Source organism: Rosa chinensis, chromosome 7, assembly GCF_002994745.2.
Source record: "Rosa chinensis cultivar Old Blush chromosome 7, RchiOBHm-V2, whole genome shotgun sequence".
NCBI lineage: Eukaryota > Viridiplantae > Streptophyta > Magnoliopsida > Rosales > Rosaceae > Rosa > Rosa chinensis.
The window spans coordinates 65,756,662-65,779,704 of record NC_037094.1 but is presented as its reverse complement, the minus strand read 5'-3'; the positions used below and the strand labels follow the sequence as shown (position 1 = coordinate 65,779,704).

Sequence of the window (23,043 nt, the reverse complement as noted above, 5' to 3'; positions counted from 1 at the left end):
CGATTGACATATCACAGAATCCAGTACAGCATGATCGTACTAAGCATGTGGAGGTTGATCGTCACTTTATAAAGGAGAAGCTAGATGCCAAGATCATTAGCTTTCCTTTTGTTCCAACTGAAGAGCAACTTGCAGATTTACTTACCAAAGGAGTTTCCAGGAAGGCGTTTTATGACTCACTAAGCAAGTTGGGCATGGTTGATGTATATGCGCCAACTTGAGGGGGAGTGTTAGTGTGAGTCATCGTTTTCCTATTAGGAATGGACTACAAGGGAATATATTGTTGTAACTACTTACCTTGTATATGTTGTGTAGTACAGTAGTACACAATAGTTGTAGTACGATTGTAATCTGTTTATATACACCACAGAATGGGTGTAATAATATATCAGAAAATTCATTCTCAATCTTATTCTATTTGACTAAGTTGTACGCCAATTAATTTCAATTTGAATATCCAGGTTTCTTCATTCTGGTTACTATTATGGTCTTGGTCTTCTTTGAAGGGTTCTTCGACTCTACACAGGGCATGCAGTCATCACCTCAAGTCTTTTCCGAGGTACGCTTACCTAAGAGTTTTACTTGGGACGGGAGGAAAAACAATAAATAAAACAAAATATTAATGAGAAATTTATCTGTGTTTAGAGACAAGGTATGGTACTAAGACAAACAGATGGTTGATACAGGTACGTATGTAGTTCTTAGTCTTTGCCAATTGTTAGTCAAGATTTCAGACGCTTATCATTGAGTGATGCAAATTTGACCGACTGATCAAAATAGCAGCTAAACAAGTTCCAGAATACATATAGTGAATATATTTTTTTAAAGCTCTTCAGGATCTCCATCTCTCAGAAGAATACATTATTCCAAAAGTATACATTATAGCAAAGCGAATAGATCTGCATTACTACTTGATTGTTATATTAAAAAGTCGGCACCTTTGTACAAAGGAAGTATTGTCCTCTACTGGCCGTGGAGTCAAGAATAGCGCTCCCACCAGTGCAGACCCACGGTGGATGACATAGTGTACAATAACGTCAAATTGCGCATCGTTTTGTATTAAGAAAACTTTGATCAAAAAAATTCAAAACAAGCCAGCCAAAGAAAAGCATATATAGAGACCAGAGAATTGATGTAAAACCACTAGTTTACCTGATCGACAGGTTGTTGCTAGGTTGGAGCATAAGTAGTTGTCATTGCATTTGAACCTTAATATGTGATTGAAGTCCTTATCGACATAGACTTTGAATAGATAAAGGATCAAAAACCTGACTTAATTAATTATGACTAGAGTTCTTGACCCAAAGCACCAAAATGAGCAAAAATTATCCCACTTATCTCAGCAACATATTTTTATTCCCATCTACCATGTTTAAAGAAAAATGACAGTTTTGCCCTTAACTTAATTAATTAATTACATGTGGCCCTCTCTCTCTCTCTCTCTCTCTCTCTCTCTCTCTCTCTCTCTCTCTCTCTCTCTCTCTCTCTCTCTCTCTCTCTCTCTCCCTCTCTCCCCCCGTACATACAGATCACCGGGACCTCTCTCTCTTTGTCGGAGTCAGAGCATTGTCGGAAGTAGGCCAGAGCTTGGACAGTTGGACGAAACACAACTGCTTTAGACTAAAAATCATTGTAGTGCTCTGTAATTGGATGGGCTCAACTCTTCCGCCGATATCACTTAGCAAAGACCGAGAGAGGGAATCGAAATTCGAGCTCGGAGATCACGATGAGTTCAAATTTGGATTTGGTGTGAAAGCTAGAGTCGACGCTTGGGGTTTCGTTCAGAGGCTCAGTGATTGACATGGCGACGACGGCGACGGGATTTGGTGGTGCTGTGGTGGATATCTGGGTTTGAGTTCTTCATTGAAGTAGTTTGATTCCTGGCCTCCAGTGATCTGGTTACCATTGAATTATTATGCATTGGCTTTGCTGCAATTTTGGAGTTGGTTTGTTTCAAGATTGCACGGCCCACCGCTATTGACAACAATCAATTCCTCAGATTGTAATGGGACTCAAATGGAAATAAATTTTAAGCATATCATCATGAAGGAGCTACAGGGGGAGGGAATAATGGGTTCAGCTTTCAAGCAATAATGGGATATATTGGTTTAATTTTAAGGGCAATAGACGTCTATTGGGGGGCAATAGATGTTCTGAATTGATATAATCTCCTTGTTTTTTTTCTTTAATCAAAGTTTTATTTGTGTAATTTTAGGAAGATTAGTTTCCTTTTCGGTAATTGAAATGACTATTTGGGGGGCAATAGACGTATATTGTCTCTCTATTGGGGGGCAATAGACTATTGGGAGCAATATACGTCTATTGGGGGCCAATATATATCTACATCTATTGGGGCAATAAATCTTTCCGGAGACTTATGAGATCTTAGACAACCTCTTTTGGGACCTCAAGCGAGGTTTTCTGAAAAGTCCGACGGACAGCGGCCAGTGACCGGCTCAGGCAAAGTCTCCTATGGTTTCTCTCTCTTCCATTTTCCCTTTGTCTCTCTAAGTAAAAAGGGGTGAGGGTAAAATGGTATTAAAAAAATAAAAAATAAAATTTTAATGTGGTATTGGAGAAGACCTCCTTAGAGTATTTTAGATAAGAGGAAATTAGAAAAACTTAATGAGGTAAGTGAAAAAAAAATCTCTAAAAATGGGGTAAAATGGACAAAAACTCATATACATAGTATTCGGATCGTATAGTCTTTGAAAATATATAAGTAATTCAGTATCTTGCTTGATAAAAAGACCAACTGCTTACTTTGCATGTCAGCGGAGATTAAGTAAGAGATACGGATCCGGGGACGTATGTGGTATAACATTCCTAGGGCTTGATATACCGGCGACACGTTTGTGTTTTATGTGAAATCCATTCATGTGGCCTTTTTTGGTGTGTACACCTTCATTATTTGCTTCTTTTGAGTCACTCTTTCAATTGCTCTAGTTTGCACTTGTTGCCCTGATAATCTGATATCACTATTTCAACTGCTACGTAAAACGTACCCTGAGTTCCATGGTTTTTATAATATGTTTGCTTTGGCTTATCGCTTGTACGAATAGGTGCAGTTACTTAGATAATAATAAACTCTTTTTGTCGTAGCCCTAGGGTGGTCCATTGTGACATTGTATGAAATTTCACTTTTCAAGCTAGTAAAACAGACCCTTTACTCAAATTAAAGTCTCAACTGTGAGCTATTTTCTTTGCGCTTTGGTAGTCAATCAGTGAACTTGATGTTCTCTGTATTTTTTTCTGTGTTCATGCTTATGCTTTTTGGGAGTTTCTTTCCTTGCTAGTGATTTTAAATTTTTGCGTGTTAGGGCTCTTATACTTGGAATGCTAGAATATATGTTCTTTGATACATACTATTTTTTCTATTACTTATTAACGAAATTGCCTTTGAATCAAAAAAAAAATTACGGTTTTCATAACAATTAACATCTTCAAAATTTGTTTGAGACATTCAATTGATTAATTAATCTCCTATTTGAAAAGTTTTTTATAGAGATGATTTAAAAGATGATTAACGGTCCCATTCGCATTCTGTTAGTGTACGTTTCATTTCATAATCTCCACAACCCAGAGTCATGTTTAATGGTAATATTCTCTACTCTTCAAACCCAGAAGGATGGAGTGTTGGACCTAATATATAAATATGTTGGTCTCACCTCATCACACTTCAAAGGTATGTATTGCATGCATGTATATATGTTCAAAAATTGTTTTAGGATTGAACAATCCCTCTATACCAAAATTTAGAAGCATGAGTATGTGTAGGTACAAGAACTATTTATGGTGTGTGTTGGCATTTCCATACAAAACCTTGAAGTATCCTACATGCAGATCTCAGAGAATCTCAGGTAAATGCATCCATGCATACATGGTCAGTCCCGTGTGTTATTTAGTGGTTGGTCTAGGAAAGTATTTTTAGGGTTTAATATTTTTTATTTAAAGATATTTCTGTACTTTTCTGTTTGCCAAATTGTGTTATTGATTTCTTAAGTATTTTAAGATTTGACGTCTTTATTTGATTATGTTTATCACAAAAGATTATTTCCTTATAGAAGTTGAACTAGGGTTGTATTCTATTTGATTGAGTATAGCATGGCTCCTTCATATATATATATATATATATATATATATATATATATATATATATATATATATATGTCACTACTAGAATTCTGTTCATTTACATCAGTCCAGAACCGATGTAAAACTAAATTCTGACCGATTTCTTTGTGGCTGATGTAAAAGATCCAGACATCACTTTAAGCGCGTCACAGACCGATGTTCCAGATAACGACCAACATCGCTTCTTAAACACAAATCGATGTATAATCGTTACAATCATCATAATTTTATATATTAACTATATTTAATTCTTCATATTTTCACATTTTATGCTTAATAAAGTATATCTCGAACAATATCTAAGTGAACATTTAAATCGATTACAATTTCAGAAATGATGTCTGGAACCCTTCTAGACATCGCTTGTTGTTTCTAAAACCGACGTGTTGTTTCATTATATACATCGCTTTTGTTTTATAAAACCAATGTTCTTTGTTTAATGATACATCAGTTTACTTTATGGTAGGTGATTTGTGCGTTGACAATAGATTACGTTTTGGTATTTAGAAATTGATGTGCACTGATTTTGGGTACATCAGTTCTGTGTACACAATTCGATATATTGATAACATAAGACATCGATTTTCATTTTGGTATTGATTTCTAATCTCTCAACTGACATCGTTTTCCTTGGCATTACTGTTTTGTTATTCTTTTATATACTTCACTTCATTTTGACAAGCATAAGGTGTAAAGTTTGCATCTAGCTGCTGTTGGGAAAAGAAATGCATTCCCATCATCCAAAAATTGAGGCTTTCCATTAATTTCTTTTCAAATTCATGATTCAACATAATTCACAAAATAAAACCTCAAAACTTACAAAGGCTAGCCTAGACATTTGATCCAGCTTTAGAATTCTTATCTGTAGCCACTTTAGTAAACCCTATTGGAAATATTTCAGTGTTTGGAGCAACAACACAATACTCAAGAAGGACCAGTCTCAATAACCTTGAACTCGACACTCCTCATTCCTCCCACATGTTCCCAAAAGTCTCTTTCTCCTAAAAGATGTCTCCATCTATTCCCAAAGATTATCTGCATCACCACGTGAAAACATGTAAGTTGAAGACCAATCAAATAGACTGATAATTAATAAGCCTTCGCACTCACATTGTTACTTGTTGTCTGAAAGTTAGCCCTCAGCGTGAATAAGACGGACATTGTTCCGTGGCCCACCATTCCTCCATATAAACTGGAAACCAGCAACAGACCACAGATCAATATAAACCCTTATAAGAAAATATTCAATTTGCTTGGAATAAAGGAGCTAGCTCACATTAGTAGAGCATAAGAATTACAATGCTTATGAAATGTTGATTCAAAAATTTTGATCAAAAAAGCTTAACTAGTATTAAGCCTATCATTATCATATTATTGCTGCTATCTAGCTATTAAGGCACTACTCACTAGTAGTATATGAAAGGAACCTCGAATGCTTACCAAAATGTCTTCCAGACCATTGATAAAGTTGTCAACTCTCCGCTGCAAGTAGATTGGGTTGTCCTCTGACGACTGAACTATGAATAAAAGCCAAAAACACCAAATATCACCTCATTGCAAGAGTGCCTTATGTTAGAAAACTCCCCCTCTTCTTTGTTGAATATGAGGTACTTCAACCTTCTGTAAGCAAACAAAAACAGAAGAAACAACACACCATCTTTGCTTTTTCTTATGTAAGTATCAAACAATGCCCTCACTTTGTGCACCACAAAGGGCATTCCTCTTTATAGATCTATAGGATGCTATTTCCTACCTTTTACACATGTACTGTGTCCTAGCCAAAAGTTTCTTAATCAGACTTCTCCAATAGTCAAACGACTGATGAGAAGTGATTCCTTATCAATATCATATATCAAAAACCTGCATTTGGACAACTAGAAACTGACTTATACTGACTTATATAGCACAGAACCAATGCCACAATGATTTCTAAAGCTTTTATCCAAAACCCAAATTGTATATTAAAACCTGATCAAAAGTACATTTGTGCATTCAACATAAGTATGGAAAGCAGAAAAACGGCCCCAGTTAACTTCATACATGTACATTTCCTTCTGGGCAGAAAAACTCATGTTAAGGTATGCCAATATAACCAGAGTCTGTCATGGATCACTTACCAGCATTTGATTCATCATTAAACATAATAATCAGGCAAAGGTACCTCGAAGCAAATTAAATGTTCCCATGTAAGGCTACAGTCTAAATGTAATTGAGTTAAACCAAACAGTTTTTGTTCAAAGCAGTAATAACAAACCTCAAACTTCAAAAATCCTTCAAGCACGATCGTTGCAAGGGACCACCATCCCCATTTCTGTTAAGGTCATATCCGTTCTTGTTACTGAAGTCCTTCAACTCAAATTTCCAAGAATCCTTTTGCTGTCATTCAAAAGCAACATTTATTAGTACAGAAACAACACTCTAGCTCAATAATTTTAAAAAACTCAAAACTTTCAGCACCAAAAGTTCACTTGATTACCAAATTACACTCGGGCATATAAACTTTTAGCGTGTGGCTCAGCTGCGCCCAGTCTAAGTATTCACATATCAATGTCGTAAGCAACCTTCCTACAATGACGATGCCAAAGCGAAATTAAGCATAAGAAGCTGAAAAATAACATGATGAGATACTCATATTCAAACAATGACATGCATAGGATTAGTCTCACACCCGAAGGATAAGCATGGAGTTGTTCACATTAACACTAAAATTTCATGGGATTACAAATCGCAGCCTAATTTTCCAAAACAGGGATCGCATTCTCAAATTTCAAAGCTTCAAAATCCACATAACGCAAACAAAGCTACGAACTTTGGATTACAAAACCCTAGACTAAGTCAACTAAAATTGGCCCACCATTTCAGAAATCCAACCCATCATTCTGGGTCAAATTAAGCTGCGAATTCATAATGGGTAGATCGAAAGGCGAAAGCTTTAACGAAATGGGGTGAAATGAGAGAGAGAAATGGAGGGTAAAAGGGGAAAAGGCAACCATAAGCTCAGTGAGACTCAAGAACAAGTCTCACACTCATTGACAATAGTTCCGTCTTTAGATTGTAAGTCTATTAATAGTTTAATAGTAGTTATGTTCTCCATTTTAACTTCTTTAACAGTAGTTTAATAGCCACCATTAGCAGAACAAAGATATACCCATTAAAGAAAAATTAGAAACACCCTCAAAGCTCCAAGCTTTGCACTGGAAACTAAACCAACATTGCAGAAATCCCAAAAACAAACACAGAACAGAACACCAAGAATGTTAGAGATTTCTCTTACAGGTTTCTGTTCCCGATCTGACACGATCTCCAATCTCTCTCTCTCTCTCTCTCTGAGAAATCTCTCTTCTTTTTTCTGAGAGAAGGGTCTAAATTCTCTGTAGAACAATAACAACAATAAAAGAACAAAGTAAGACCATATATTTTCAAATGGCCAAAGACTTTAGCTGAAAGACTAACCAAAAATAAAACTGAAATTAGCAAGCAACTCACCTCAAAGCAGTCCAAACAATTACTGAGATCTCACACTCCAACATAAAGAAAACCCCTAAAAAATCAAAACCCCAAGCAGTTCAAAACCAACTGAAACAGAAAACAAAATCAAAACCAAAACCCATATATAAAGGACAAATCGGATGTCGTCCAAGACAAACCCAAACTGAATCATCTTTCTCTCTTACTCACTTTCAGTCCAACACTACTCCAACCCGAGCATCAAAGATAAAGAAACAAAAAAGATCAGTAATTCGAACACCAGATTAAGAAGGAAGAGGAAGTCACCGAAGATTACCTTTTGGGCAGAAGGGAGGAAGAGAGAAACCAACAGCTCCCCATTCACAAACCAACCACCAGATTTCAATCCTTCGTGGGAAACCGAAATGACCAACCCCTTGGTCTGCGAGACTGCCTCTCCATTCGTGTTGAAGCCGGCGCTAGGGCTGGCGTGAAGCATCTTCTCAAGCCCAAAAGTTTTGGCGGAGGAGAGGAAGATAGCGGGAGAGGAAGGAGGATGGGGCTAGGGCTTCGCGGAAAGAAGGAGAGTGTGAAATTGGAAGATAAAGTGAGCGAAGGTAAAAGTGGAAAAACTGACCAAGTATGGGGGGAATGAAAATTTTATTCCCCGCGTGTACGAATTTTTTTAACTTAGTCTTTCCGCGTTTTTTAAAATTTTGGAATCAAAATATAGACATCGGTCAACAGTAACAACTGATGTTAATTATGTAAATAGAAATCGGTATTTTCATAAAATGATGTTAGATTACTTTTTTACATCGTGGGCAAGTCTGACCGATTTAAAACATGCGATGTAAATGAACAGATTTCTAGTAGTGTGTGTGTGTGTGTGTGTGTGTGTGTGTGTGTGTGTGTGTGTGTGTGTGTGTGTGTGTGTGTGTGTGTGTGTGTGTGTGTGTGTGTGTGTGTGTGAAAAAAGACGATCTGGCAGAGAGAGAGATAGGCAAGAATTAGTTGTGAGTCTTGCTTGGTTAATATTAGTTTTGGTCATATGAATCAAAGACATTTGGTCCATGTATAAGTGTTTTTGATCATCTTTCATATGCATATATTCTCTTGAGATCAGTAGAGAGTCTGTGAAGAAAGAAGAGCGATATTTGGTGATCGTTCAAGTGAAGAAGGAGTTCAAGACGGAAGACAAACTTCATATTAGTTTTTGTCTAATCATTGTAGCCAAGCTAGTGCTATTCGAGTTTGTAAAGAACATATTTTTCATCATAAGTTAATTCTTATTTTGGGTTCTCAAGAGTAAGAGCCCAACAGTGTTTTTAATCTCATATCTGTTGTTCTGTTTGTTATTTTTGGTTTCTACCCAGTAAGGATTGATGTATGCCTTGCAATCCCCATTTTTCAGAAAACACATTATGTCCTTGTATCATTTATTTTTATTTTTTAATAATAGTAATTCCATTGATAATAGCGCATGCTAAGAAGACTATTACATACTTACCCGCTGACACATAACAATGGCCAAAGCAAGGTTTCGTGGAGGAGCCACAATAGCACATAGGATAGACCAACTATATTCGAACTAATCGCTCACTTCAAAAGCGAGCCTATAAGGTATGGAAAACATAGCGAATAGACAAGCCAAAGTACACTCGTTAGGTTCCTAATACAAGAAACTTATTGTAATTAGATAAAACCTAAAAACATAGGTTTGGGCCAAGAGCCTAAACCCTAGCCCAAATGAGAAGCTATTGGACTAGGGTAGAAACCCCAGCCCAAAAACTCAAAGCCCACCAAAGCAAAGTCTACCCAAGGCCCATTCAGCCAGATCCGGTCCAGTCCACCCACTTCCATGTTCCCGTCGTACAAACCTGCCCAACCCTACTCCGTCCACCGCACGCCGCCATGACCTGCGCCCGCCTCAATCTACATCGCCGCGACCTGTGCCGCCACTAGCGTCCACCACCTACGACCCAAACTGCACAGACCACGCCACCATGGAGAAAAACCAACCCAGATCCAGGAACTCATCTCCCACCACCACCGAGTCAGACAGGTTATGTCGTTATCAGGGTTCGATCGCCGGACCGGTTAGCACGACAACCACCTCTCACCATCCCAGCCAGAACCCCCAAAATTGAGCATGTTCTGTCCTTGTATCATCAGCATGTTTTTCGATCTAAAAATATTTTGTTAGTATAAAAAAATAAAATAATAAATAAATAAAATAAAATAAAATTGGGTCCACGAATGAAATATGTCTTAAAGGTGATTTATGTGCAGGTTATTTGTCCCATGAATTCACATGGTTCGCCTCTGCATTTGGTGTGTGTTTGCCACACTTGCCACTGAGAATTTTTGTGAGGTGTGAACTATCAAATTCTTCAAAAGCTTCTCCTATAGTTTTGGGTTCAAGCCGGTGCAAATGCTTCCATATATATGTCAAGTGTATGGCTTGTGACCTGAGATGATTGACAACCGAGTTCAAGGTTGTGCTATGTCTATATTAACAAAGGTGATTAAATCCACTCTTTAGATTAAGATGCAAAGACAAGAAGGAATAGAGTCAGAAATTTTTATTTGAGAAAAAAAAAATCGAAATTTCAACAATATATAAAACAAGAAATTTAACATTCACTTTTTTAGCATAAAATGATCAAACTGAATTATGTATGTTTTGGCACATATAGTACAAAATGTAAAAAATACATTCTATACAAAGTTTTATCATATGTAGGTGGATATAAAAACCTCGGTCATTTCTTAATTACCAACACAAAAGACATACAATAATTTTATTGTAAGACACTATTAGGGAGTCTCAATGAGGCTTAAGATTTGTGGCATCAATCATAGGTGTCATGTCATGTAAGCAAATACAAATTTTTATTTTTAATTTCACACAATACATTTTGTCAAATCATAATCTTGCAACACCAGTTTTACCCTTTTATATTTTGATCCTTTTAGATTGTGAGAGAAAAAAATTAGTGAAAATAAATTATTACTAGATCCTTTTTTTTTTTTAATCAATCGATCAATGATTGTCATTAATAAACTCAAGCCAGATTGATCATTACATACCCCTCCGCTACCATTCAAAGATAAACAAGAGGTTGTGTAGGTTCACATGATACATAAGACTAGACCATTCATTAAACATCTGGTGCTCAATTATTCAAGCAAGCCTATTAACTATGATATACTAGGACATAGTTATAGGCTAATGCAGAAGAAGATTACACTTTTTCCTTGCCCTTTACGCTAGGGCTAGGAGGTTTTCCCCAAGTACAGGACACTCATAACATCTTCAGCTGGTACATTTTTAGCTTTAGATGGGTTCTTGTTCTTTGATACAAGAGGCTTGCCCCTCTTCTTCTATGCTCCACCATGATAGCATCTTTCGGGACAGTAGCTAGAGGCATCATGACCTCTTTTGGAACCAACATTCCCCCTGGGGTTTCAACTAGACCCAATGACTTGGCAGCAAATTTTGTGTGAAACTCTGGCACATTTGCCTTCTTGGTGATCATGTCATGCATCTTGCTATCTTGTTGTGCATCAAAGGATAGTTTTAGCTTTTTCAGGGATGAGAGAGGTGAGTCTAGGCGTCCCCTCTTTGTGCTATGCACTTCTTCAACAGGCATAAGCGCCAGCTCCTCATTTTCTTTGCTTGAGCCTTCAGTACGGTTGCTCAACATGATACTACTACTAGGCATATTACTATGATGTTCTGCTACAAGTTTGATGAGCAAGGGTCGGCGGCTTTTATGAGGACCACAGTTGCCAAACAAGTTTCTTTCCCTAGAGGGCAACACTGGTGTCTGTAGCCCTGAAACTTAAAGGCCCCATTAGTGAAATAGGGTTCTTTGAAACCAATGAAGTTCTTACCAGTTCAACACCGGTAGCCAACTTTTCCTCAACAGGAGTTTGATTTTGTTCAGTTCCAGCAGCAGGGCATGGTTTTTTGTCATGGAAAATGAGGTTGCATCCTTTGCAACACCCAATCATGTTCTCGAAGAAGAAGGAGATTTCTTCAATTACACCCGGAGCAAGCTTCAGGGTTTGTTTGAGACAGAATGATTTCTGGATATCATGCTCGACATGAACCTTAATCAGACCTCAGTTATCAAATAGATTCTGATCAATCTCCAGGAACTTACCTGCTATAGAAGCCATATTTGTTTCTTTCACCTCTATGGCCAGTGAGATATTTGTGATCCTCACCTAGACAAAGAGTGCATGCATAGGGATGGTATGAGGAGTAGTCAGGCCATCAAATTTCTAAAGGAACATGGGCCTATTTTGATTACTTTGTTACGATCCTTCCGAAGGTCGAAAGCAAAAGCATACTAGTGTTGTGGTTGTTCTTGCACCTTAAAGTCCCTATCCAAGACCCAGATCCTCTTGAAATGTTGTTGCATATCTGCAGTACATAGGGTTTGGTTGTCAGAGGGCGAGAGAGCAAATAGGCCTACGAGCCGAGCTGGACTCTGGTTCCATTCATGTGCGACAGGTCCACCACTGCATTGCCTGTAAGGGCCAGTGATGCACTGAAACTGGCTGTAACATCATCGATCAACATTAGACTTACAAGAAACGATCAAGCAGCGATCGTTCGTTGGGGTTTCGGGCGACGACAGTAGTCGCTTAAGGTTTTTTGCAAAGCTTATTGGATCCACTCTTAACTCTTTCTTACCATGTTTTTTCCATCATATATTAAGAGAGTTTAATATAATTAAAAGAAATAAGGATTTGCAAACACGCCTCACACGCTTGAGTTTTTCACTAGATTTCATCTTGCTCCGTTCGGCGGCGTGTCTGTGCGTCGTGGTCGTCGGATGGGCTACCTTGATTCGCTATTCATCGGCGAAGCCATGGGGTTCTTAGTGGCCATCTTGGCTCAAGATTTCAAGACGAGTTTGGTTGAAGGAGAGGCTGGCTTGGGTTGGGGAGTTCTGGATAAGTTGCGTCGGCGGATCTGATCGAACGTTGTCGGATTCGGTGGTGGAAGGGTTCGTCGTGATCAGATCGGAAGGTGGTCTGGAAAAGGGGAGGTCGGGTTTCTAGTAACGTTGCGAGATCGGGTTCCTCCAAAGCCTCTTCGCTGGTTGCGGTGGAGTTGCTTGTCTGCAATGGCTGAATTGTGGTTGGGGAGCGACGCTTGGAGGACAACCTAGTCAGGCAGCAGGACAGGAGTGGAGCGACGGTGGTCAACCACTGGAGGTGATCCTACAGGGGTGGTGCGACTGTGGTGTTGGTGCAGGGCGTGCCTGGGCCATTGCTAGTGGGCTTCAAAACCAGTTCTTGGCCTTTGGGCTTGGACCCATTTGGGCCTTGCTTTTTTTATATTATTTGTTTGCTTTAGCTAATGTTTACGTTTTAGTCTTTCATGGTGTTGAGCTCTTAATAAATTCCTACTTTAAGATAGAAAGACGTGGTGGGCGTCGTCTCGGTTTGTGCACTTTGGGTGCTGGGTCTGACTTAGGACGGCAGCGAGTTCCTTACATTGTCAAATGGTCACAGCCTCCTATTAGCAGGATGAAACCAAGTATCACCGGATATTTTTTTCGGTGGCAACATAGTGGGAAAGTTGGTTTTAGTGTATTATGGCTTCGTATGAGCATTATCTTTCCAGTATGTAGCCAAAATTGTAAAGCAAATAGAGTAGTCAGTTGTGCACTCTTTACTAATTAGTGCGTATTAGAATACACAAGTTTAGTAGAGACTCCTGATATTATTTCGAGACGTTCTCTTATGATTTATTATAAGTTGGGGTTTAGGCACTGTGTCCCCCCCCCCTGTATTCTATGGTTTCATTAATGGTTATGGCTTAAGGGCAGCTGTTTGGCCCTACTTAAAAAAAAATAAAAATTGAGAGAGTTTAATATGACTTCAATTACTAGATTTCATGTGTTAAAGTTATGATTTCAATATATTCTCTTTTCATTTTTGTGGATCCAATTTAATTTTTGACTTTTTTAAAATTAACATGTTAGTGTAAGGATGATTAGTTACTTTCTACTAATTTTATTAAATTTATTTACCAACAACTTTTTACACCACAACACTAACTATATATATGTAAATTTTAACTAAGATAAAAACAAATAAAATTTTTTCTCTTACCGACTTTTCCCATCTCTGTGAAATCACTCCTGTCCGGCGGCGCCCGAACGTCTTGGCTAGCCTTTGACCTCGCCGGCGTGTTACTATTTTCTATTGGACGGGTGATTGATGCTATTTCCTAGGAGAGTTCATGGGAGAACTGTGGTTTTGCGCGAGGTGTTAGCAGGGTGTTTCGACGGAGGTAACTCGGCGTCGTTTCTAAAACACGGTGGTCATCTTGTATTGTGGTCGGCGCTTCGTTGGAGGCTTCCAGGATTGGTGCGAGGTGTTTAGATCGGGGAGCTTTGGACTGTAAGGCGCTGCATCGCTGCTAGCTTTATAGCGGCACGGGCCAGGGCTGCTTAGGTAGAAGCAATGTAGGCCGAAGTGGCATGAGTCGTGGCGGTACGGGTTGCGGAGGCTGTGGCAGCAGAGGTCGTGGTGGCTATGGCGGCATGGTCTTGCAGCGATGCACTAGAACTATACATGGATCTATCAGGTGAAAGGGATGATGCCTAGTGTTAGGTCGGGCCAATTCTGCTGGGCCTTAAGTTGAGCATTTTTCTATTTGAAATTGGTAATTTGGGCTGGGTGTTTTTCCTTAAGCCTATATTATGAATTTAGCTAAATCTTTTTTCAATAATTTCCTTTTTTAGGAACCTATGCACTTTTGTGCACCCTATGTACCTCTAACGCCTTTGGGGTAGTACTGAAAGAGGTTTTTCGCTATGTCTATGTATTTAATTGTCTAATGAGTGAGTCTATGACTATGTATTTAGGCCCTGTTTGGGATTGCTTCGCTTTTAAAAAAAAATCGACTTTTGTTCAAAATTTTAGATTTTATTGTGTTTGGTAAATAAATAAAAAGCAGCTTTAAATGAAAGTTATAGGTCACTGGCAGCAAATTTTAAAAGCAGCCCAGAGGTTGCTTTTAGAAGCTGATGTGGATCAAAACACGCTCTATAGTTGTTTTATGTACAGGCAAAACTTTTAAAAATATTATTTACCAAACACGAAACTGTTTTAATTCACAGCTGATTATTCTCACAGTACAACAGCAACAGTTTTTTTAAAAAGCCACAGTAATCCCAAACTAGGCCTTAATTCTCTAAAGAAATTAATTTCTACAAGAGCAAAGAATTCTGACAGCAAAAGCAGAGATGATAAATCATTAATGCGCACATACTTGTATTTTGTTTTATGTTTACCGTCATTATCTTCTTCTAGTCTAGATCTGATTTGTATGTTCCCCCATCATTATCTTCGTCTTCTTCCAATCTACCATCATCGTCATCATCTTCTTCTATGACACTTTCGTCGTCAACCACCATCTTTTACTGCCTTCATGTCAAACACTCTCACTAGCTCAGAATCAAAACCGATCCGAAGCTAAATACTGAGCACATCGGGGCACTCATCTTCTTCTCCCTATCAATTGAATTTCAATACCCTGCAAAACACAATTATTAGTATAGGATAAGCAGGGATCGTTCAGTCTGGGGATTGAGGGTACTTTCACAAATTTCATTAATTGAACAAAACTATATATAAAAAAAAAATACTAAAAGAAAAAGAAGAAAATAAATTTGACGCACAAACTAAATGAAAAGGGAGGTTTTTGGGTTTGAAAACGCAGACAATAATAAAAGGAAGGAAACGTTACAATTTTTAAGGTCTCTAAATCAGATGTATGGAAGTTGAGAACTTTGTAATCTACCACTAGTTATGGTCAGAGAAAGACAATTTAACCTAATCTTCAATTACTAAGGTATGTGAATGAAACCAATCAAGAACTTTACGATCGCCGCTAAAGCCTTATTTTTCCCAAAATTACTTAGAAACGTGAACGCACTGCATCCTAAGCTTGCTTATATGCAATCAAGGTGTAGAACGCTACCCTATCAAATTAACTCATTAAGTACACATAAACACATTAAGCTCTTTAGAAAGATTGATTTTAGAGTACAAAACTAGTGAGGAACGCCATCCTAGCATGCATTCTATTTGTTTGATTTCACCTAACATGTAGGCTTTACTACTTTAGTGTTTTAAGATCGTGAACGCACTGCACTTAAAACTAGCTCCAATTACATGCTCAAATTTTAGGTGATCAATCTAAGACATAAACATATAAAAGATTTTATAAAACAAAACCAAAGAAAGCATTCAGAAAACCTTGTAATCGAAAAGGAGATTCAAAAGCTAAAAATCCATCACATAACTAGGGTTTGATACTAGTTCTCAACAAAGAAAATTACTCGCTCATAGTCTGAAAATCCAAAAACATATACATATTGAAATTGAAAAGTACAGAAGGAATAAACCGTAAAGGGCAGTAGATATCACGGTCTCACTTTGAATATTCTTCAAGAAAGCTTGAGGCGTCTTCAAAGCAGGAGCACGATAGGATGGTGGAGGATGATATGATGAAAGATGGAGGCTACGGCTTCTTCTTGGAGTAGGGATTTCTTGAGCTATGATGAGGGGAGAGTATGGAGGTGAGGTTTCTGATTTTGGGCTGAAGATGGAGTGTATGTGGTGTAGAAAAACATAGAAGGAGGCCCTTTATATAGGAGTTACAAGTTCAAGGCTTCCTCTTGAAGTTAGGTTAAGTTTTCCCTTCTTCAATTGGAATTCCTCTTCTTGGGTCGAATCCTTGGACTTCTAGATCCTTCACAGCTCATATAGAATGTGTAAAACTCATCAAATAATCCCCAAGAAGCCTCAAAACAATCTGCCAAGAGATACAAAAGGTAACTGCACGAAACTTCCTTTTCCTGCCTCTTTAGCCCATCTTTTGAATAGGTTCCACCTCAACTTTGAACGTAATTTTTAGGAAGGTAAAAATCTCGATGTTGATCTTCAAAACAGTGTAAAAACATTCTAGAAAGCTTCTCAACTCGTTGCCCATAAACGGCCTTGAAAAGTCTTCGAAATAAAGTCTGTCAAAAATTTCCAGATTTTCCTTATTTTCTTGTCATTTTGACTGGCTTTTAAAATGACCTTGCAGCAATCTTTCTGAACTTTTATTGATCCTATAATTCCCTATAGCATCATATCTTTAGGTCCAAGCTATAAAATTCTAGAAGACCCTCCAATAACATCTCCAAAAGTTGCCTAAAAAATACTTCGCAGATAAGACTGTTGGAGAGAACTGCTCGAGATGCCTAATTTATGCAATGTTTCTGACTTCATCGTTGATTCTTCTGACCACTGCTTTTGCTCAAGTTGTAGTACAACATCTGATATTCTAATGTAGCAAAGAATTCCTGCCAGTGTCCACTCGAGATATCTTCAAAATGGCTCCCAAATACAGAAGAAAATAAGGCAGATTCCAGTTTCCAGATTTTGCTTCTCGGCAACTGTTTTGTACGAATTTTTCCACAAGCTTTCCTTCTTGTTTCTGACCATGTAAATAGTCATATTTCATCTTTTGCATCACTACTATACATCAGAACCTTAACTTGCCCCAATTGAGCTCCTATTTCTCCACGGTTGTTCCACAAAACTGCCAAGAAAATAACAAAGATAACAAAGTTAGTTTGATCTTTTTAACTAAATAACTAAGCAAAAGTGGAAAGAGTTAAACTATAAATTCGTCGCATTTTACGCTCCTATCAATTTGGTCATGGAGGAAAGTAACTTGATTAACACAAAGAAAATTGTGAATTCATGAAAAGGAAAAAAAAAAAAAAGGAAAATTATTAATATTCTTAGAGTGTGAAAAGTATTTTCAATTTGAATTTGGTCATGGAGGAAAGTAACTTGACTAACACAAAAAAATGTGAATTCATGAAAAGCAAAAATAAAAAAACGAAAAACTATTAATATTCTTAGAGTGCGAAAAGTTTTTTTTTTCCCCCTTTATATGAGGGCAAATGTAAGACACGTGACTGACTGTTTCTAATAGAAGTTTGGACAAAACATTGACGGAAGTACCCAATTGGTATATTTTTTCAAATTTAGGTACTTATTTGATCATCTTATGAATTTGGATACCATTTTGTCTAGTTAAAAAATGTTCAGACCCACTCATGCTAAAAACTCTAATACTATTGTTTAGTACCAATTAATTAAGAAAGTTTTTGGTCTTCAAACAGTTACCAAGGGCCAAGAAGCTGAAGAGTTGCTTTCCTTGTTAAATCCACTATTCATACACACAATTATACCATAGAGTAGAAATCAATGGCAGTGCCAGGGCCACTGCAGTCCCTCTACTAGCTCCACCACTGAAGACGAGATGCTAGTAAAAGTTTAATAAGTTGTGTTTGTGTTAGATTTTTTCTTCTACTATCATTTGTATAGTGCATTATCTAGTGACATTCCTGGTGCGCACAATTGTTTTTTTTTTTTTTTAAGGGAAAGACGACAAACTATATTAGAAGAAACTGAGAAGTACATGGAGCGATGCAAAAGCATCGAAAGAAAAAACAATAAAGCATAACGACGCACAAACGCATCTATAAAGTAGGAAAACAATAAAAGATAACAAGATGCACAGACGCATCTAAAAAGAAAAGTAACCATGTGACTTGATGTTGGACGACATCGTTGTACTACATATATCACGAGAGCAGTGGAAATATAATAGTAACCATAACTGTAACCGATGAGACGAGCACCTAGGAGAGGTGATTCACTCACCAATAGTTCGAAAGTAACCGAGGATGTCAGAAACTCGAAAATTAGCAAACAAACTCCTAAAAACCAGAACCAATACCAGATCAATATGAGCTGCTAGCTATCTCGGATCCAAGATCCGGATTTGAATGCGACCCGGGTCCCAAAAACTGATCCAAATTCGGCCCAAATCCAAAATCAAGTCTGTCAAGACAAACTTGACGAGTAATACTACCCTAATCCACCAACAAAGGCCCAGCCAAACCCAAATCTAGAAAACAGATCAAGGCCCAAGCCCAAAGAGAGTGAACCCTAGCAGCCAATCCAAAAGAGCTCTTATCCATCCCGCCGTCACTACTCTTACAGTCACTGACCACCCATCGATGGCAAATCTGTCCTTTATGCCGTAGCTGCACCTGCTCCACCCATCATGTCAGCGACGCAAGACCAAGTAACAGACCTTAGAGCACACAAACGGCCGAGCAAGAACGAAGCCGGCGTCATTTCTCCTCGTCGCCATCTCAGTAAGATGGCGCCACCAACCCGTCTGATGATAAGACAGAAGATAGTTCTGCCATGCCTGCTGCCATCCATGATGAAGGAAAACGGCTTGATCCTTTTACAGACCTGCCGGAGCCGCTCCTAATCTGAATCCTGACCTTGAAGACATTGGGGTCCCTGGATCCCAAACCTTCCAGCCACTAGCAGCCACCAATCTTGTGCGCCGAACCGAAAGCAATTCCAATCCCCAGTGCAAAGCAATCTAGGTAAAAGAGAAATCCATCGCCTCAAAACGGGTCAAGGACATTGGCTTCTTGGAGAAAAAAGGAATAAAGGAAGAGGCGGCATGGGCCTTACTCGAAGTCTGCGACACCAAGGGAGGTGCCGGAAGTTTACTCCATCAGAGATGGAGGAATGTGCAGAATCGCCTACCCATGGGAGGCGTTCTCTGAAACCCTAGCAGAGAGAGTTTTAGTTTTGGGTTAAAGAACTAGATCACAATTGTTTCCCCAATTAGTGGATTTTATTTCAACATATCTTGTGTTGTGTGATTAATTTATTTGTGCTATTCATTTATATTTGTTAATAAATAATCATAAACAGTATGAAACGGCACAATGCAGTTGTACACCATGAAGATACAAGTATAATTAATTCAAACTCGTGTTACATCTGTTGTATTACATATATAATTTGATAGAAATCCTGCGTTTAACACTGAATATATAAAAGATAGAATCCGACAACAAGATCACTAGAGATCCACAAAGGGAAATAAAAATAATGGACAACACTGATATGCTACACCGTTGAAGTACCAAAGCTCATACAGGAGCATTATTACTGTTGTGAGATAGAGAAACAGATGGAGCTGTGAGTTGGATGGAAAGGGCAAGCCATTGACTTGCTTCAGTTATCGGCTTTGACTCTCAGGTGATCTAAGCAAGGCATCATGTAAGCCGCAGGGCTAGCCTGAAGTTCCATGAATGCTTCATAGGACATTCCGATGTATTTTGGTGCTTCGCCACCCAACAACTCTGGGATTGGCAGAGCAGCAGTCTCAAGTGCAGGTCCATGTGGTACGGCTATGGAAATCCTTGTAGCTCTGTTGTTCACAACTGCTCGATGCCAGACGCTCTTGTACTTATCATTAGTCAAGATCTGCATTTGGTCACCGATGTTAACAACAAAAGCACCCGGAGCACAATCAACGAGCACCCACTTACCATTGTGCTGGACTTCAAGGCCACCCATGTCATTCTGAATAAGGAGAGTGACAAGTCCGTGATCGGTGTGAGGGGGAATTCCAATGGCTAGATCGGGCTGGGGACACGCCGGATAATAGTTAGCGGCGAGGATTTGTAGGCCACGGTCCCAGTTCATGGCCTTGGCTATGTACTCAGCCTCCAACCCCAAGCTCTCTGATATTCCGCTCAACAATTCGGTTGCGACTTGTCGAGTTTGTTTGCTGAACTCCAATGAAACGTCGCTGTACTCAGCGGGTTTGTGGAGTGAGTGGAACTCGGGATGTGCTATGACCTTGAGGTAATCCCTCCACAGACGAACTTTGTCGATCGCAACGTTAAAGCTTGTCCCGCACTTGATTGGTTCTAATAGTTTCCTTGATTGGAACTCCTTCTTCTCCTCCTCAGGAAGCTGAAAAAACTTGTGGCACGCCTCTATCATCGATTTCATCAGGCTCTCAGGTACACCATGGTTGATAACCTAATTAACAGAACACTTTTAGTATATTTCTACATATATAACTTGCTTCAGTACTAGTAAGAAAATTTCTCTTCCACAAAACATATATATGCATGTATGTATATATATACACGTATGTGTATACCTGAAAGAAGCCCCATTCCTCGCAAGCTTTGCCAAGCTTTTCAATGGCCTTGGACCGGAGATCGGGGGAGCTGGAGGTGAGATGGGCAAAATCGATGGTGGGGATAGAGTGCTCTGGGTCACTGGCATCAGCTTGATCATTGGGGTCCTTGACATACGTGTACTCCGATGGTACGGAGTTGAGTTCAGCACCGGCGTCGGTAAGTGTCTTGATGCTTGCTACTTTCGCTTCTTCGGCAACGGTGGCTGTTGTAGGTGCCATTTGGGAGAGGAAAAAGAGAATTGTAAGTGTGTTTGTTACGGAATAAGGAATGAGAGAGAAAGAGATATGAGTTTGTTGTGTTGGTCTGATGAAGGAATGGGAGTCGTTATTTATAGGCCCGGATGGAAGCTCAAATTTTCAACGTGGAGAATGTTTTGTAATTATTTAAAACTAGTGTCGAACTCCGTAAGTAAGTGGGTGTAGGCCGGAGGCCAGAGCTGACCATGTTTCCATTTGCATTGTCAAAGAAAGCCAGCCAAGTAAAAGCCTACATGGATCAGGGGTGTCTGGTACAAGATGCTTTTAGTGCTAATCCATACTAATTAATGAATGTTAATATTCTGTAATGATAATTAAATTGACCTAGCTTGGGTTGGCTTCCAAGACTGGGACATATTTACTGGAAATTCCTATAATTAATTCCCAGAATTTGAGTTGATATTCCTAGCAGGTTCCTGAATCCTGATGATGTGCTTCATTAATTAGAATTATACTACTAATTTCTTATTCTTGTTATATGTCATTAGGTTTTTTTTTTTTTCATTATGAAATAGAGTCGACTTAATTATTAGAAAATTCTTCAGAATATTTAATACAACTCAATTGAACTCAGAATTTCTACCAACACTTGCTTAATTGGAGAAATACGTCTTGAGGATTGGACAACAATACTTGGTTTTGAGTCCTCCGATCTTGGCCAAGGAAAAAATATATGCTGAGAAGTCCTAAGGTCACTAACTGTACATTGAGTAAGTTTACTCAAACTTTGGGTTGTAGGGTCAAAGTACGCAGCTGTACAATTGTATCCTCAGAATTAGCAAAGCGATTAAAGCCAATTCACAATTAGCCAAGCGATTGAAGCCAAGCCGATTCTCAAGCAATATATATATGGCTACGGCTATTGCCACCCTATCATTTACTTTGTTCACCCTACTTGCTCATTACACCCTACATTTTAATTTCAATTATTAAATTTACTTATCTAACTTATTTCTCTTTTCATAAATATCCTTATATGACTATATGACATATCCAATTAAAAAAAAATTTAACAAAAATCTCTTATTTAATTTATACCAATAACAAAACTAAAATATATTAAAATTTCTTAATAAAATCATAATCTGATTTACTTACTTTTTTTTTTTTTCAGTTTCAATGTTCTTCTATTTTAATCTGTATCGAAAAATTAGTAAGTTAACAACTATGACTAATGAAGAAAATATTGATTTTTTTTTCGTGTTTTAATTTTTACTTTTAGTGGTCATAAAGAATATTGCAAAGATTTTGATGAAGTTAACACTAATAGTTTTGTGAATTGAATAACGAATTAACCATGAGGAGAGAACAAAAAGACAAAAAAAAAAGTAATAAATTTAAGAGTTTTTCTATTAGAACCTCCAAATTTACTCACTTGACCTCCTTTCTTTTTACACCTCATATCAAATTTTCAAATACTAAATTTACTCACTAAACCTCACTCAAGTTCCTGAAATAACCTCACTCATATAATTTGCAAAAAAACTATTAATTACATATTCATTCCTTAACCAGATTACATAAATCTCTTATCTAATAAAAAAGAAACTCAAACACAAGGTATTGGGCTTTAAAAATTAATTTCTAATAAAAAAGAAATTTGTTTTTCTCTTGTAGATGTGCAAAAAAAAAATGAAGAATAATTTTTCTTAATGTTTAATTATTTTCTCCATTTTCTGTACCTCATGATTAATTATTTAATAGTTTTTTAGATTTTTAGATTTTTTTTACTGCTAGCTCTTTTTTTTTTTTGTAAATATAATGAATAGACTGAGATTTAGGTCATAAAATGATTTCTTTTGTTATCCCTTACCAATATGCGTTCAACATATATGATGATAGGAATTTTTATGTCACATTATCTTGATTATAGTTTTAATTCTTATTAAATATATATAAATGCTTTAATGAGTATGTAGTGAAATTGAAAAATGAAAATAGATAAGGAAAATAATAAAGAATGCAATATAATATTATTGAATTGGAAAGTCTAGAGAAATTAAATATAATATTTTTTTGGGTATAATTATTGTCCTTAATAGTCATTTTATAAGAGGTTATATATGTCATTTAAT

The 23,043-nt window shown here is 37.8% G+C and overlaps 1 protein-coding gene across 1 annotated transcript; it reads right to left on the bottom strand.

Annotated features, from left to right (window-relative positions):
- Positions 1 to 19,456: 19,456 nt before the first annotated feature.
- LOC112178877 (2-oxoglutarate-dependent dioxygenase 19) lies at positions 19,457 to 21,028 on the bottom strand. The gene is made up of 2 exons (XM_024317129.2): positions 20,669 to 21,028; positions 19,457 to 20,544 (listed from the first exon to the last, which is right to left on the bottom strand). The coding sequence occupies exons 1-2, from the start codon at positions 20,927 to 20,929 to the stop codon at positions 19,729 to 19,731; spliced, it is 1,077 nt and encodes a 358-aa protein (XP_024172897.1). The 5' UTR covers positions 20,930 to 21,028; the 3' UTR covers positions 19,457 to 19,728.
- Positions 21,029 to 23,043: the final 2,015 nt, after the last annotated feature.